Source organism: Pelodiscus sinensis, chromosome 5, assembly GCF_052426305.1.
Source record: "Pelodiscus sinensis isolate ZL-2025 chromosome 5, ASM5242630v1, whole genome shotgun sequence".
Lineage (NCBI taxonomy): Eukaryota > Metazoa > Chordata > Testudines > Trionychidae > Pelodiscus > Pelodiscus sinensis.
In genome coordinates this window covers 106,959,307-106,974,899 of record NC_143056.1, presented here as the reverse complement: position 1 = coordinate 106,974,899, position 15,593 = coordinate 106,959,307, and the positions used below count along the sequence as shown (strand labels likewise).

General features: G+C 44.3%; 1 protein-coding gene across 10 annotated transcripts in view; it reads right to left on the bottom strand.

Moving 5' to 3' along the window:
* Positions 1-13,158: 13,158 nt before the first annotated feature.
* Positions 13,159-15,593, bottom strand: part of SBF2 (SET binding factor 2) — a 639,223-nt gene continuing 636,788 nt past the window's right edge. For all 10 annotated transcript variants that reach the window (XM_006129312.5, XM_006129315.5, XM_006129314.5 and 7 more), the window contains one exon: positions 13,159-14,965. In XM_006129312.5, the coding sequence (XP_006129374.2) occupies positions 14,867-14,965 (99 nt within the window). In that variant the 3' untranslated portion in view covers positions 13,159-14,866. The remainder of the gene's footprint in view (positions 14,966-15,593) is intronic.

The following is a 15,593-nucleotide window of genomic DNA, read 5'->3' as shown; positions in this document are numbered from 1 at the left end:
GGAACCACACAAGTGAGAAACAAAAACACTCCTCCCAAAACCCCAACCCTCACTTAGGTGGCCCCCACTGAGACACCTCACTCCTCTGGCATTCCAGCCCCAAGGGGCGAGGGGAAGGGACAGGAAGGACTGAGATTCAGGGCTTTCCTTAGGCTAGATTTGCTTTTCTGATGAATTTTATGGACCCCTTAGGTTCTAAAGTGGGGACTAATGTAGGTTCAGTGTGTGAGAGAGGGCTGCCCATGAGCGGGATAGGGATGAGGTGCAGGATCTGGGAGGGAGGTGGGGGGCAGAAGGGGGCAAGGTCTGGGTGGTAGGTAGGGTGCAGAAGCAGGCTGGATGTAGGGTGTCTGGCCAGGGGGAGGGAGCCAGGGCAGTTTGGGGGTAGGGTATCTGGCTAGGAGAGAAGATGCAAGGAGGGGACTTGGGTAGAACTTGGATCTCCCTGGTCTGGCACCCTCTGGACCTGACGGTACCAGATGAGGGATTTTTTGGACCAGGGGAGGTCATTTCAGGGCTCCTGGTTTCCCCACTCCTGGCACCTCTCTGCCCCCGCAGCCCAGCCTGGCGCCCCCCCTAGCGTGATGCCTGGGGGCAACTGCCTCCTCTGCTCCCCCCTCACTATGCCTCTAAGCTTGACCCCTAGATCTCTTTCTGCAGGACTCCTTCCTAGACAGTCACTTCCCATTCTGTATGTGTGAAACATACAGCAAATGCTCCTGCAAGAGTGCAGCAAAAGCTACACTCTGAATTTCCCAATAGTCTAGTTCTGTGAAACACCTGAACACCCTGTGCTCTGAGGGTGTGATCTCATTGGCATTGAAAGTGCCCTACTACACAGAGATATCAGATGAGAGGTGTCAAACGGTTGGGGCTCCAACTTTTGAAGTAGAGTTAAAATTAGAAATTAAATCACCTGTGGTAAAATCCTAGCTCTAGTGAAGTCAGTGGGTGTTTTGCTAATGACTTCATCCTGGTTCCTCATTCTGTGAGTTACCAAAAGATTATACTTCTGACCCTTTAGTTAATACCTGTAAAACTTCTGCATTGCTATAATTTTCAACTATGAATTGCTTTTATTTATTCCCTGTAGGCATGTGTGAGGGATAATGTATGCCAAACACAGGGCCTGATTCTCATGTACTCTAAAACCCCTTCCCACTACTCTGGCCATGTAAAGGGGACTTAAGGTGGGCGTTAATTACCTTCACATCAGCAATACAATGGGGTTTTTATGTAAATGAGAATGTGGCCCATTGCTTTGTTAAATGACACAAAGCACATTAATGCACTATTGTTAAAAACAAGCTAGCCAGTTTAATAAGGAAATAAATATGAGAAAATGGACCATGTTGACCACTGGCATAAGCAAGCACAACTTGGGTTCAACAAAATTACCCCCATTTATGCTTTTGGCTAAATATTTTTAAATTAAAACAAGACATATGTACACAATAAGCGGTATTACAACAGGGTTGCTGTTTTGAACGACAGTGCTGATACTTAAACCGGTTATTTTTCCAGAAGTAGTAATATGTAGAAATCTACAAACATAATGCTTATAGCCATCAAGACTCGTCAGTATGAAATGTATGCCCAGGTAACATTTAAGGAAGAATGTAACTGTACTGAAAGTATATTTTATGGTCTTGGAATAAAAGTCACAAGGGGATTTTGAGCATGTCTACATAGCAAAGAAAGCGCATGGCTGGCCCATGCTAATTGACACAGGTTCAGGTTGTTGGGCTGTTTCTGCTGTGTACTCTTCTGGATTAGGCTGGAGTCTGAGCTCTGGGGCTCTTCCACCCTGCATGGGCCTAGAACAGCATTTCTCAAATGTGGCCACAGGGGGTTTTTCGGCAGCCATGACAGTCTCTTAGGTGGGGGAGGGGAAAGGCCACAGGAGTGGCCCCTCCCTGCAGTGCCCAGAGGTTCCACCAAGGGCAGGTGTGACAGATTATGTCCGGGTGCGAGCTCTCACCCCCCGCCTCAGGGGTGAGGCCCAGTGAGTCCACCGTCTTCATGACCCGGGGTCTGGCGGCTAGACGGGCGTGAGCTCTCAACTCCCCCCCTCTCGGGTTGAGTAGGGCCCAGCAAGACCTCTGCCTGACTGCACCTCCCCATCTTCCTGCCAGGGCCGGAGCTGGCACCCTGCCAGTTTCAGTGCGGACCTCGGCTGGCCTGTCACAGCAGGCTTCAGCCCTCATCCCTGTCTGGCTTCCCCTGATGGGTTCTGGGAATGGACTTCAGTGCCCCTCTGCAACTCAGCTCTGGGGATGGGCTCCAGCCCCAGCCTTGGGGCTCTAGTGGTGGGCTTCGTGCTTCAGCCCCATGAGGTGGGTCCAGGTCCAGGCTTCTGTCTGCTTCTCGGCTCTAGCCAGGGGCCTCCAACAGGGTTATCCTTACTGAGTCAAGTGGCAAGGAGTGGGGTAAGCCTGGGGTAGGGCTCTGCAGAAGGGCAAGGGGGGCAGGGTAAAGCACCGGGGCCTGGAGATCTGTGGGAGGGCAGGAGAGACATCAGGGGCCAGAGGCTCCAAAATACAACTGCCAGAGGAGCCACCAGCAAAAGCTTGTATTGTAACTATTTGTTCCCATCTCTCTCTTTTCTCTTGGAGAATCTTTCTTACGTAAGCCTTCTTTAATTGTAAGTGCACACAATTGCTGTGTGATTTTAGGTACAACTAGTAAAACTGGGGTGCGCTGTTCCTTTAGGGGCAAGGGTATGGGATTTTTCAGGACAGCCAGCATCAGGGCCTGGATATTACAAGGAAATGCTAAAGAGACTCGGAGAGCATGAGTGGCAGCAGGCTGGCAGGGTAAGGGTACATCTATACAGCATGCTTACCTCAAAATAAGCTATTCTGACAAGTCCCTTAACCCTCATAGAATGAGGGTTACAGGGATGCTGGAATAGAGTGCCTGTTATTTTGAGATATATTTCGAAATAATGGGTGCATTTAAAGATGCAGAATTGCTGTTTTGGGATACTTCCGGTATCCCAAAATAGTCCTGCTGTCTAGACGTAATCTTAATGAGCTAGCACTCAGCCACCATGAGCAAGGCTTCTTCTCACTAGATGAGCTACAGTGGTCCCCAACGCGATGCCCACGGGCGCCATGGCACCCACCGTGGCATTTATGTGCACCTGTCGAGTGACTAGGGCCAGCCCAAGCCATTCTTGCATCCCGGACCCCGAGCACGTGGCGCATGTGCGGCCCCCGCCCCCGGCCGCACAGCATACTTGCAGTGCTGCTCCCGGGCGCCTGGCAGCCCCAAAAGGTTGGGGACCACTGGTAACAAGGTGACCACTGGAATGGTCACATCCATCTAGCCCAGTATCCCTGTTCTTGGTGATGGCCCATGCAAGCTAATGTGGAACAAAATTGCAAGAAAGCCCATTGTCAAACTGCGATTGGAGAAAGGCAATATCATTACTGTTAGACTTATTTTTAAACTGTCCATTATTCTGATATATGGGTTCAATTACGTATTACTAGCTGACCTACATTTTGAGAAAATGGAAGGGATATTTCTATAACAGACAAGTGGGTAGCAGCTTGGAAATTGTAGCTCCAAATTTGGAAATTAAAGTAGAAACTTGATTACTGGAAGCTAAAAATAATTTGGCTGGGTCTGATACAAAGAACAGTGATATTCAACTTGAAATACACTCAGAAATATCAGCAATGATATTTTCAGTGATCAGAGTTCAGCCTACTTTATGTATGTTTCATGTTAACCACTTTCCTCTATAGTATTACCTTAATTTCTACTAGGGGAAATATGTCAAACTCGGAGTGTTTGAAATCCAGCCTCAGACCAATTATACAAAAAAGCCTTTTATCCTTACTAATAGGCCAAATCAAAGCACAAACATCCCTGATCTTTGTGTTGTTTATTATTTGCAGCTTGAGCTGACCACTCATTTCACAGAACTTAAAAAACAAAGAAAAATATTTCCTTTTCAGCTTTTATGTCTGAGCATCTGAAAGTGTTTTAGGCACCTTGCAGAAACAAGGCAAGACAGTCCAAGAATTTAGCATCTAACGTCAGACATAAAACAAGTTAAGGTTATAGATAAAACAAGATGAAGACAAGAAAAAAGGGAAAGGATTATAGTAACAGGATAATAGGGTTATAGTAACAAAATAATATGATTACTCTGAGTGAAATATGTACACATGAAATTATCACCACCTACAAACCGGGTAAATTAAGGCTAACTGGGACTTAATTCCTCAAAAACGGCTAACCTCTTCACCCCAATCCACTTGTGCTCCAAGATAGGTGTCAGGGCGGATGGAGAAAAGTTATCTTTCTCCTTCTTGAGTCTTTGATCGTCTTCCCAAGAAATGAGCTAGCTGAAAACACTGGTTTGCTGTTCCGACACCTGCTTCATGCCAGTACTGACTCACTGTTCTGTTTGGGTGCAGATTATCAGGATCCAGACTTAATCTGTCAATGCCTACATGAATCTATCTGCCTTTGATCTCCATCGTTCACTTTCATTATCATTGATGGCAAGAAGAAAAAGAGACACAAAGTGAATTTAAACTCTGTTTCTAATATGGAACAATGAATCACCACTGTATGTGGGAACACAGCAAATTAAAGCACCACTACCCCACCAAATCCACATAGGACTCTGATTGAAATTAGTAAAAAATCAGGAAGACTGTGTAAAAATCTGATAAATGGAATGATCATTGTTTGTCCTGCAGAAGCCTCAGTAGCTGGAAGAGAAACTGTCTGAGATGGATTATATGTATGTCATTTTTAAAAGTCTTCAAATATTCCTAGCATTGTATAATCAGATAAAGAGATGTTTTTCCTACCTCAAGGATCTTGTAAGTCTAATTGGGTATGTCTACACTAGCTCATTAATTTGAGCTAGGTAGGCAAATGAGGCGACCGGAGTTGCAAATGAAGCCCGGGATTTAAATATCCCAGGCTTTATTTACATGTTCCCGTCCGGTCCCCATTTTGAAATTTCACTAGCCCGAACTCACTGGAACTCGTGGAATGAGGAGTAACAGCTAATTCAAACTAAGGACTCAGTTCGAATTAACGTTTCACTGCTGCGTGTAGTCACGCGGCAGTGAGTTCGGGCTAGTGAAATTTCAAAATGGCGACCTGACGAGAACATTCAAATAAAGCCCGGGATATTTAAATCCCGGGCTTCATTTGCAACTCCGGTCGCCTCATTTGCTTACCTAACTCGAATTAATGAGCTAGTATAGACATACCCATTCAGACAGACAAAGCAATTCAGGCCTGTAGAACACTGGAAGACATTTCACCATGAAGGGCAGGAAGAAGAGGGGGAAGGGGGAAAAAGCAGAATGGCTTTGCAGAAGAATTGTGTTTTCAGGAAGCGTTTGAACAGCACAGGGAGAGCATATGATTGATGCCCTAGGACAGAGGAAGTGCATATTTTCAAACTGACTGCTTTCTGACAACAGTTAATAACGCTTTGTTTGTAGCCTACAGGCAACTTGGTAGAGTATTGACAATGTACATTGTCTTAATTGTTGTAGCAAAAATGGAAAACCCACTTACATGGTAAATCTGAGTACAGGCAATCCCCGGGTTACGTACAAGATAGGGACTGTAGGTTTGTTCTTAAGTTGAATTTGTATGTAAGTCGGAACTGGTACATATTGTAGGGGAAACTCTGGCCAAACATTTCTCCAGAGCTCAGTTTTATTCTCCCACACCTCACTTCCCTCAGTCCTTTATTCTCAAGCTGAGGTGTCTGCTGAGAAAAGCCGCTCCGCGTCTCCCTAGTCTGCTGGGGCGGCGCTAGCTTCGCGTCTCCCTGGTCTGCTGGGGGGGAAGTAGCTAGTGCGGGGTTGCCTCACCCCGTTTGTAAGTAGGGATCTGATGTAAGTCGGATCCATGTAACCCGGGGACTGCCTGTACATGTATTCTATGGATTAAAGTACATTAAATATCATAGGAAATAGCTGCAGCTTTTTTTTTAAATTATGCCAACAGAAACTTATACCAATATGTGATCAGCCACAGACTAACTAACAGTAGAACTAGCCATTTATGTTGTCCAAAATTAAATTTTCCATGACAATCACAGCTTGGGTTTATGAAGAAAAAAATGTAACTAAATATTTCCATCAATGAGAGAGTGAACGGAAGGAAAAGTTATTTGAGGGTTAAATCAAATTTTTCACTACTGTAGCAACTGCGCATTACATTCTGAGATTGTTACATGACCTTTAGGCCATGTTGACATTGTTAATGTACATTACACCCACAGTGGTCAATGACATGACTTTTACATACCACAACTAACTCTTAAGTTTGTTCTTGGCGCTGGTTCATTATCTCTTGATGGGATATTTTCCAGATTTTCAGGCTTTCCTGCATACTCATACCACAAAAGGAGACAGACTGGAGGCTTTAATTTGAGTCAGGAGTCTGAAGTGGAAGATTAAAGTCAAGTTAATTCTGACAGATTTTATTAAACATTTAAGATAGGAAGGGAAGTCGGCTGCTTTCATGGTACTAAAACATAAGAGCTTTCCAACTTCTTTTTATTTTTAAAAATTGCAGTAACACCTGAGCTAAGAAGACACTAAATATGAGGTGGATGTTTTAAACAAAAGAAAAATTGAAGGGAATCTCATAAAGATTAAGATAGTCAAAAGAGCCTAAATGAGTTTGGTGCTCATATTTAATTGTAATTCTATAGGAGTCGGATACCTAACTTATTTAAGGTTCCCTTGAAAATCTTAGTGCTATTGTTTAAAAAATATTTTAAATATGAACTGTTGAATGCTTTCATTATAAAATAATTTAAATCCTGACATCCAATAGAAACAAATGTCAGGTGTGAACAATTGCTTGTGGCTGAAACATCAACCAGTTATTGTCTAGACAGAAGAGAAATAAAATTGGAACGTTTATTATATTTAACTGTGTTCTGGTGTTTGAGCATAAAAACAAAACAATATACAGAAGCCCAGAACCTCTTGTGAATAAACTATGGCCTGCTTCTGTAAATATTCAAATATGTGAATGATTTCACTTTAGTGAATACTCTATTAAATTCAGTTACATTCTATTAAATTCAGCCATGGATTTATGAAATTTCCCCTTGGAACTCATTATGACTACTGATGTAAATAAAGTTATTTAGGGTCTAATTTTTAGCTGGTATAAATTGACATAGCCTTCATTGATGTCAATTGAATTACACTTTTTTACACCAGCTAATGTGTGTGAATGCAGAATCAATATGCACAAACTGTATGTTGCCTATGGGCACTGAAATCTAAAACAATTCAGTCTTGCTATAAAGGTGTGATGCTGTATCTAGGGTAAATTCAGGTGTGGGATTTAATTGTGGTGGTGGTGGGGGATCTCTCAATACAGGGTCTGTAACAGTAAAAATGCTGGGGAATACTGTTGTGGCGATGATTTTAGGAAGGTAATAGCTTAGCAGAACAGGACTTTAAATTAAGGTTTTCCTGTGATAATACTGAGTTGAACAAGAAAGAGATCTGTTCAATAACAAAGCAGAATGCAGTAGAACCTCAGAGTTATGACCTCACTGCCAACCACACACCTTATTTGGAACTGGAAGTATGCAATCAGGAAGCAACAGGGAGAGACAGATGGAAAAAAATTGCAAATACCAGTTCAGTGATGTGTTAAATGTAAACTATTGAAAAAAGGGAAAATAAACTGCTTCTGTGCTTGTTTCATTTAAATTAAGATGATTAACAGCAGAATTTTCTTCTGCATTATAAAGTTTCAATTGTAAACATTTGAAAGAAAACAATAACGTTTTGTTCCAAGTTATGAACAATCTCTCAGATAAGGTATTCATAACTCTGAGATTCTAGTGTAACAATATACAATCTAGAATCCAGTCTTGTCTTATATAAATCTTACTTTATTTTAGACTGTTCTCTCTGCTCTTTGGCTGGATAGGAAGGGGGAAACCAAGTACAAAGGTATACCATAAAAACTCATCTCTTGCCAAAATGATGCACTGTAGCCTTTTGATCACCATCCGTTTTTATCATGTCACTTCTTATTAAACCGATACAAGGAAAAACTGCAAACGTCTTCTGGAGGACACACAAACAGAAATATCAGCATCAAAGAGCAGACTCTGGAAAATAGCTCAAGGAACTTACCACCAAACATGACTTTAGATTAGAAATGCCCTGCAATTATTATATTAGAACACGGACCAAGCTGCCATCAGAGCAGTATTAAAGCAAAAGAGCATTTGTGAGACTAATGCAGTGGCTAGAAATGTGGCAAACATACAACACGGGGAAGAGGGGGGTAACCGAGTGGGCCCAAGCCACACTACTGTGGTGTCACCTGGGCTCAGGGGTGGAGGGCATGAGGCGTGGGGACAGTGGCCAGGCTGCCTGACTGACCCATCCTTTCTTCTGTTCCCTGCAGCAGGACCAAGCACAAGCTGGGGACCCTCTAGCCCTGCAGCAGTGGCACCCCCAGCTGCCCAACCACCAAGGTGGTGGCTCCACCATCGGGACCAGCTCCTTCGGCGCCACATGCAGGCCATCAAGCGCGTCAAGGCGGCCATCACTCGAAGTGTGGAGACGGACCTGCAGTGGCGCCAGGAAGCCTGGGGCTCGTTCCAGGCCCAGTGCGTCCGCCTGGCAGATTCCATTGCGACCCTCACCGCACACATTGGCCATGTTATCCATTATGGCATGACCTTGCCCATGCACCCGCCATCCCTCCCCTAGCACTGCCTCTGCCCCCTCCTGCAATGGCCCCTCCTGCTCCTGTCCCTCCTGCCCACCTCCCTGTGCAGCCTGCCCCGACATGGCCTGCCCCCCATGTGCAGGACTGCCCCCGCAGGAGTGGTAGCAGGGACCACCCCTCCCAGGAGTAGCTCCTTCCCCTCCCAGTTCAAGGTCTCCTCCCCCTCGCATCCTAGATCTCCCCTCTCCCCATTGTAAATTAAAAAAAGACAAGTTTTTGTGTTCAAGAAAAACTGTGTTTGGTATTTAAGGGGGGGGGGGGGGAGGGAGGGTAGAGGATGGGAGGGAGTTGTAAAGGGAGACCGAGGTGACCCTATTATGGGGCCTGGGAGAACATGTCCGTTAGGGCCTCCCGGATGTGCACCCCATCCTGGTGCGCCTGGCGGATGGCAGCTCTGCGGGGCTGTTCATAGGCCTGGCCCTTGGCTGCCATCCATGTGGGGAGGAAGGCCTCCCTACTCTGCTCTACAACATTGTGGAGCATGCAGCACGCGGCCACTACCTCCATGACATTCTGCTCACCCATCTCGAGACAGGTGAGCAAACACCAGAAGTGGGCTTTCAAGTGGCCGAAGGAGCACTCCACTTGATTGTGGGCCCGGTTGAGGTGGTCGTTGAACCGGGCCTGGTTCTGGTCCGGCCGCCCCGTGTAGAGCCGCATTAGCCAGGGCAGCAGGGGGTAGGCCGCATCCCCAATGACACAGATGGGCATAGGCACATCCCCGACAGTAAACTCCCACCGGGGGAAGTAGGTGCCCACCTCCAGCCTGCAAAACAGGCCGGAGTTGCATAGTATGCGGGAGTCATGTGCCCTGCCGGACCAGCCCGCATAAACGTCCACGAAGTAGCCACAGTGGTCCATGAGGGCCTGGAGAACAATCGAGCAGTACCCCTTCCTGTTCATAAAATGGGCTGCTCGATGCTCCAGGGCCCGGACGGGGATGTGGGTTGCATCCAGGGCTTTCCCACAGTTGGGGAACCCGAGGGAAGCGAAGCCGGCCACCGTAGCGTCCACATCGTGCAGGCGGATGACTCTCGGGAGCAGGATGTCATTGATGGCATGGACGACCTGCAGAAGGGTGCAGAGAAACACAGGGGAACACATCACATAAGGCAGTGTGAGTGTGTGCTCCCTTGGGCCCCCCCCATGATGCCCTCTGTGCTTACGCACACACACATACCAGGGCCCCCTCGCCACACGACCCTCCCCCCACCAGCAGGCCTGTGCAAGGGACGGCCCAAACCCCTGGGTGACCCAGCCTGGAGTTTTGGCTGCCCCTGGACATGGTGCGCAGTACCATCCCCCCACCCCACTCCCCATGGGACTTACCTCGATCACGATGACACTGGATCTGCCCACCCTGAACTGGTGTGCCACTGATTGGTAGCTGTCAGGGGTGGCCAGCTTCCAGACTGCAATGGCAACCCTCTTGTTGACGGGGATGGGTGCCCGCAGCCGGGTGGTGGTTCTCTGGAGCACAGGGACGAGCCAGGCACATATCTCCAGGAACGTCTGCTTTCACATGCGAAAGTTCCGGAGCCATTGCTGGTCGTCCCATTGCCTCAGGACCAGCTGGTCCTACCAGTCCGTACTGGTGTCCAGTTTCCACAGTGGCCTCTCCACGCTGGGGTGGGGATGCCACAGGGACGCCATGGCCTCCCTGGTGAGGGAGTCCAAAGTGATCTGCACTGCCAGGTTCTGGAACAGGAGGGCACCAGCCTGGAGCACCAGCTGCAGTCACTCCAAAATGGCCGGAAGGGGCTAGAGAAGGCACATGGCCACCCCTGGCTCCATGGCAGAAAAAACAAGGGAGATGAAAAAAAAACAGGCAAAGGCACTAAGTGACAAAAGGCAGTGGTGACCAAAAAGGCAGAGGGCAACCACCAAAACTGCTACGGCTGACAGTCCCTGCAAGAGGTCCTATAGCTCGCAGCAGGAGAGAAACGGCTGTCCAGGGAGATCCCTTTAAGCACGTGTCTCAAAGGAGCTCCAGCCCCCGCCCCCGGAAAGGGCTGGTGCCCTTTTGCCCTCTTCAAAATGGTTCCGGGCTTCTGCTTTTGCGCAAAAGTGCATCTACATTGGAAAGACGCTTTTGCGCAAAAGTGCATCGTTATAACGATAATTCCGGGACCAATCTAGACGTGCTTTTGCGGAAATACTTTTAATGGAAAAACTTTTCCATTAAAAGTATTTCCGCAAAATCATGCCAGTCTAGACGCAGCCATAGGGATTAGGAAGAAGACACTGTTATTTTGGATTGTCTTCATTCAGCTGTTGAATTAAGGAAGAAATTCCAGCAAATGAACAGAATGATAATGTCGTGCTGCATGAGCACATGGACACCAAATTAGGTTCTGGCTCACACAGTAGCCAAAATTCTGAAAGTAACCGATATCATATAAGCTAAAAGTCAGAAAGCAGGTGCAATAGTAATACTCAACATGAACTTTAGCATTACATGGGGGAAATGCTGCATCCATGTGAGCAGTCTGATTCTTGAAAGCAAGCTCAGGCTGATCATATTCAGCCAAATATTTGGATGATAATGGATGTGAAAAATGAAGGCTATGGCTCAGTTACTGACAAATAGTCCATGGACATTTTGAGAGAACCATATTTGTACAGGTTCACAAGATCTGGGTGTGTTGTAAAAGTATCCGATACAAACAATTCAAATGTAGAATGTGATGTCAGGGTTTGAATATCTGGCCCTGCATCTGATGCATGTCTGTATTTTTACTGCACAAGAACTGATCCCATAGTTTGGGATTCCAAAATATCTTACTGATCATAATTCTGAAGTAGCAGAACATGGGACTCCTTTTTATTAACAAGGGTTTCTACCAACCTACCATCCAACCCCCATTGTGTTTGGGATGTGAAACAGAGGGGAGAAATACAAGAGACACAATATGGATGTGGTAATATTTTTATTGGAATGAAGTATGGCATTGGTAATATGACATTCACGTGTCAATGTTCACATATTCAATATCTCTTTTTTTTTTAAAAGCAAGTAATCTTATTTGTTATGTGAGATGGTCTCAGTGGGGAAGTGAGGGCAAACGATCCCCTTTAAATATGACCCTTGATAATATGTCTCACTTCCCCAATGGACAGGGTATTTAGGGTTTGTAGCAGGGGAGTACAGACAGTGCATGGCAGAGGAGGTGTTCTTTCTTCAGTAAGCCCCCCCTGCAGGGTAGATTTCTCTGTGCTGGGAATTTCTTCAGAACAATCAGAGATTCCTTTAGCAAAGGGAAGTTTTGCCTAATTTGGAGAGAGGCTTCCAATAGCCTGTGTCACACTCTGGATCAACACTCCCTATTGCCTACCCATCTCTAGTGCTGCCCTCTACCAGCTCAATGCTTTCCAAACCACTCCTTCTGCACGGCTTCTACTAGCAACTAGAAGGAGTGCCTGCTGGGGCACGGCCTGTTGGACTCTGGCTGCGGCTAGTGGCTGCACTCCACCCCCCCCCCACCATCTCTGCTTCCCACCCCTATTCCTCCGGGCTCCTCCTCCCGTCCAGCCCCGCCAGCCACCAATCCCCGCTTCCCACCCCCCCTTCCTCCTTGCCAGCCCTGTGGCCCCCAACCCCCCCACCAGCCCTGACCCCTTCCTCCTGGCCAACCCCACGATCCCTGACCCCCGCCAGTCCCACCTCCCGCCCCCTTCCTCTCAGCCAGCCCCGCGACCCCTGACCCCCCCACCAGCCCTGCCTCCCGCTCCCCTTCCTCCTGGCCAACCCCGCCCTCCTCCCGGCCGGTCCTTCCCTTCCCCCCCGATCAAGTGTGTCCGGAATTGTGGGGGGGTCTACCTGGTAACCCTACTAATTGGTCTCTGGGAAAGGTATGTAAACTAAGGCTTACGTCTACACTAGAGGGTTTTGCTGGCAGAGAGTATGCTAATGAAGCACTCGTTAGCATTTGTCACACTGTCATTAGCATATTCTCTATGCTAAAAACCCCCTCTTGCGCAAGATCCTTATGCCTCAAAAAAGGAGGTCTACAGATCTAGCACAAAAGGGAGTTTTTATGCAAAATGGATCTGTCTACACTGCTTGTTTTTGAACAAAAACCTCTTGTGCAAAAAGCCTCGAGAGGAGAATACGCTAATGAGAGCATAACAAATGCTAATGAGCGCTTCATTAGCATACTCTCTGCTGGCAAAACCCTCTAGTATAGATGTAGCCAGAGAATTTTCCCAGGTTATGGCATTTTTGCTGATGTGGATTTATTTTTTATATAAGACAATATACAAATATACACAAAACCCCAGTCATTTTAATATGAGATAATTTGGAAGCTTGAGTTAATTTTGTTTTTTCCGCCATGATCTTTATTCTGTGAGTATTATGCTATACCTGCATAATCTTTCACTGTAAAAGGCTGTTTTTAAAGAAGTGTGTTTATTACAAGATGGTTAGCATACATAAGTCATGTAACATACATAAAACAATTAAAATAACCTAGTTACAAAATAAGATGTTTTGTACATTTTCAAATAACCTTAAAAACAGTGGGATCAGTATTTTACAAAGTACATATAAAAGTACTTCATATACACAGAAAAATACAAATGTGCAAACACCATTTTCACAGGTAAAGACTTATCCATTGAAAATGCTAAAAAAAATCCTTCAGTCCTTTAAAAAAATCCATATGTATTAAAACAGCTGCATTTCCTATCCTGTGTGCAGTGTGAATTTTGAATATTGTTTAGTAAAAAAAAAGTGGTAAAAAAGAGGACAAACTATTTAATAAATTGAAATCCTATAAATGAAGTCAGTTATTAGATTAGTCTGATATTAACAATTACAAACAGAATATCTGGAAAATTAGAAAATACCAAATAATATATACAAACTCTTTGAAATATTAGTTGGATATTTACCATATGAACATTAAAAAAACCCACAATGGTTATTGTCGAAAGACTCCACTGCATGCCATCACAAGTTGTAGCAAATAAAACCTCTAGTAATTTTGGTCTATATATATATTAAAAAAACAACAACATTCCTCAAAGATTTTAAGATGAACAAACACAATGTTAACTAAATGTAAAAATTTAAAACAGTCTTCCAATGTATGTGCAAAAATTTTTTAAAGAATCAAATCACATCAAACCAATTTATGTACATATTTAGTATCTGTAAATGTTATGTAGCTAGCATTGGTCTGCTATAAATAACTTACCTTTGTCCCTCAAAATGTCTGCATCTCAATGATTTCAGTGCAAGTGCTTGCTTTATTATTTAGTGCATTTATCATTGTGTTTGTCATTTACAGTGAGCAGAACAGAACATAAATAAACATATACAACTTTTCAGACTCAGATTTTTCTCCTATGAAAGTTTTAATTTGTGACCAATTTCTTCATCTAGTTTCCAGCCAGTTTTCTTTCCATTATCCTATTATAATGGGCAAAAAGAATCCCCCAAAAGCATATTCTTTAGCTATTCATGAAAACGTGCTATTCATGAAAAGTTGCAGAAGCACTATTTAGAGCGATAGGCTACAAAGCAGCTAGTAGATTTAGAAACCTTTTTTTGAAAATTAAATATTAAGGTTTTTCTTTTTTGGTCTTTAACATATTAAGTGACTATGCATGTCATTGAATTCACAAACATAATTGTTTCTTAGAAATTGTAGAAATGTTCTTCTATATACACAACTAGCTTGAAAATTTGGACCATTTTGTTTAAATACTAAAACCACATGAAAACAAGTTGAGGAAAAATGTCCACAATTTAAGCTAGACAGTTTTTCTGATGCAACTCTGTGATAAGAAAAACAGTATTAGATGGTAGCATATTTCAGTGTCTACAGGAAGGTCATTTAGCTAGGAATGCTATTGAAAAGTTATATTTCAGGCTCAACAGGTTACTAATTTGAAAAGTCCTCCTAATGGAGAAAAAGAATAGTAATAGTGGTTATGATACTTAAGCAGGGAAGATGCTTCAGCATATAATTAGTGTTTATGACTGAAATGAAAGGAAGGTTGCTTATTCTGTAATAGCAAAATGTATCTTCGTACAACATGAGGGACTGAAAGCATTTCTTGTCTGCAGTTGGAGGTTGTATAGTATTCTCTGTTATGCATCTGAAATACAGCTCTGGATCTTGTCCATCCATTGCTGTGCGCTCTGTGCATCTTGGGCACAGAAATTATATACACGTTTACTTGTCTTTAGCTGCAAAATGAAAATAAAAGTGTATCAGATAAAAAATAAATTTACACAACACAGCTCAGGAACTTGCAAACTTTCTTTTAAGCTATGATATCTGGAAGTGTTTCATTTTCCCTGAATATACTAATGCTCTGAATTTTCACTTTGAATTCAGAGTGAGGATCACTAGTTAATTGTGTAACTGCCCTAGAGAGTGAGTTAACTTGAAATCTCTCACATGACTGTCCAGTAGAAATGGCAAACTTGCAAACTTTCTTTTAAGCTATGATATCTGGAAGTGTTTCATTTTCCCTGAATATACTAATGCTCTGAATTTTCACTTTGAATTCAGAGTGAGGATCACTAGTTAATTGTGTAACTGCCCTAGAGAGTGAGTTAACTTGAAATCTCTCACATGACTGTCCAGTAGAAATGGCAAACTTGCAAACTTTCTTTTAAGCTATGATATCTGGAAGTGTTTCATTTTCCCTGAATATACTAATGCTCTGAATTTTCACTTTGAATTCAGAGTGAGGATCACTAGTTAATTGTGTAACTGCCCTAGAGAGTGAGTTAACTTGAAATCTCTCACATGACTGTCCAGTAGAAATGGCTGTGATAGCAAGAAGGAAGAAAACTCTCTAGTGGAGGC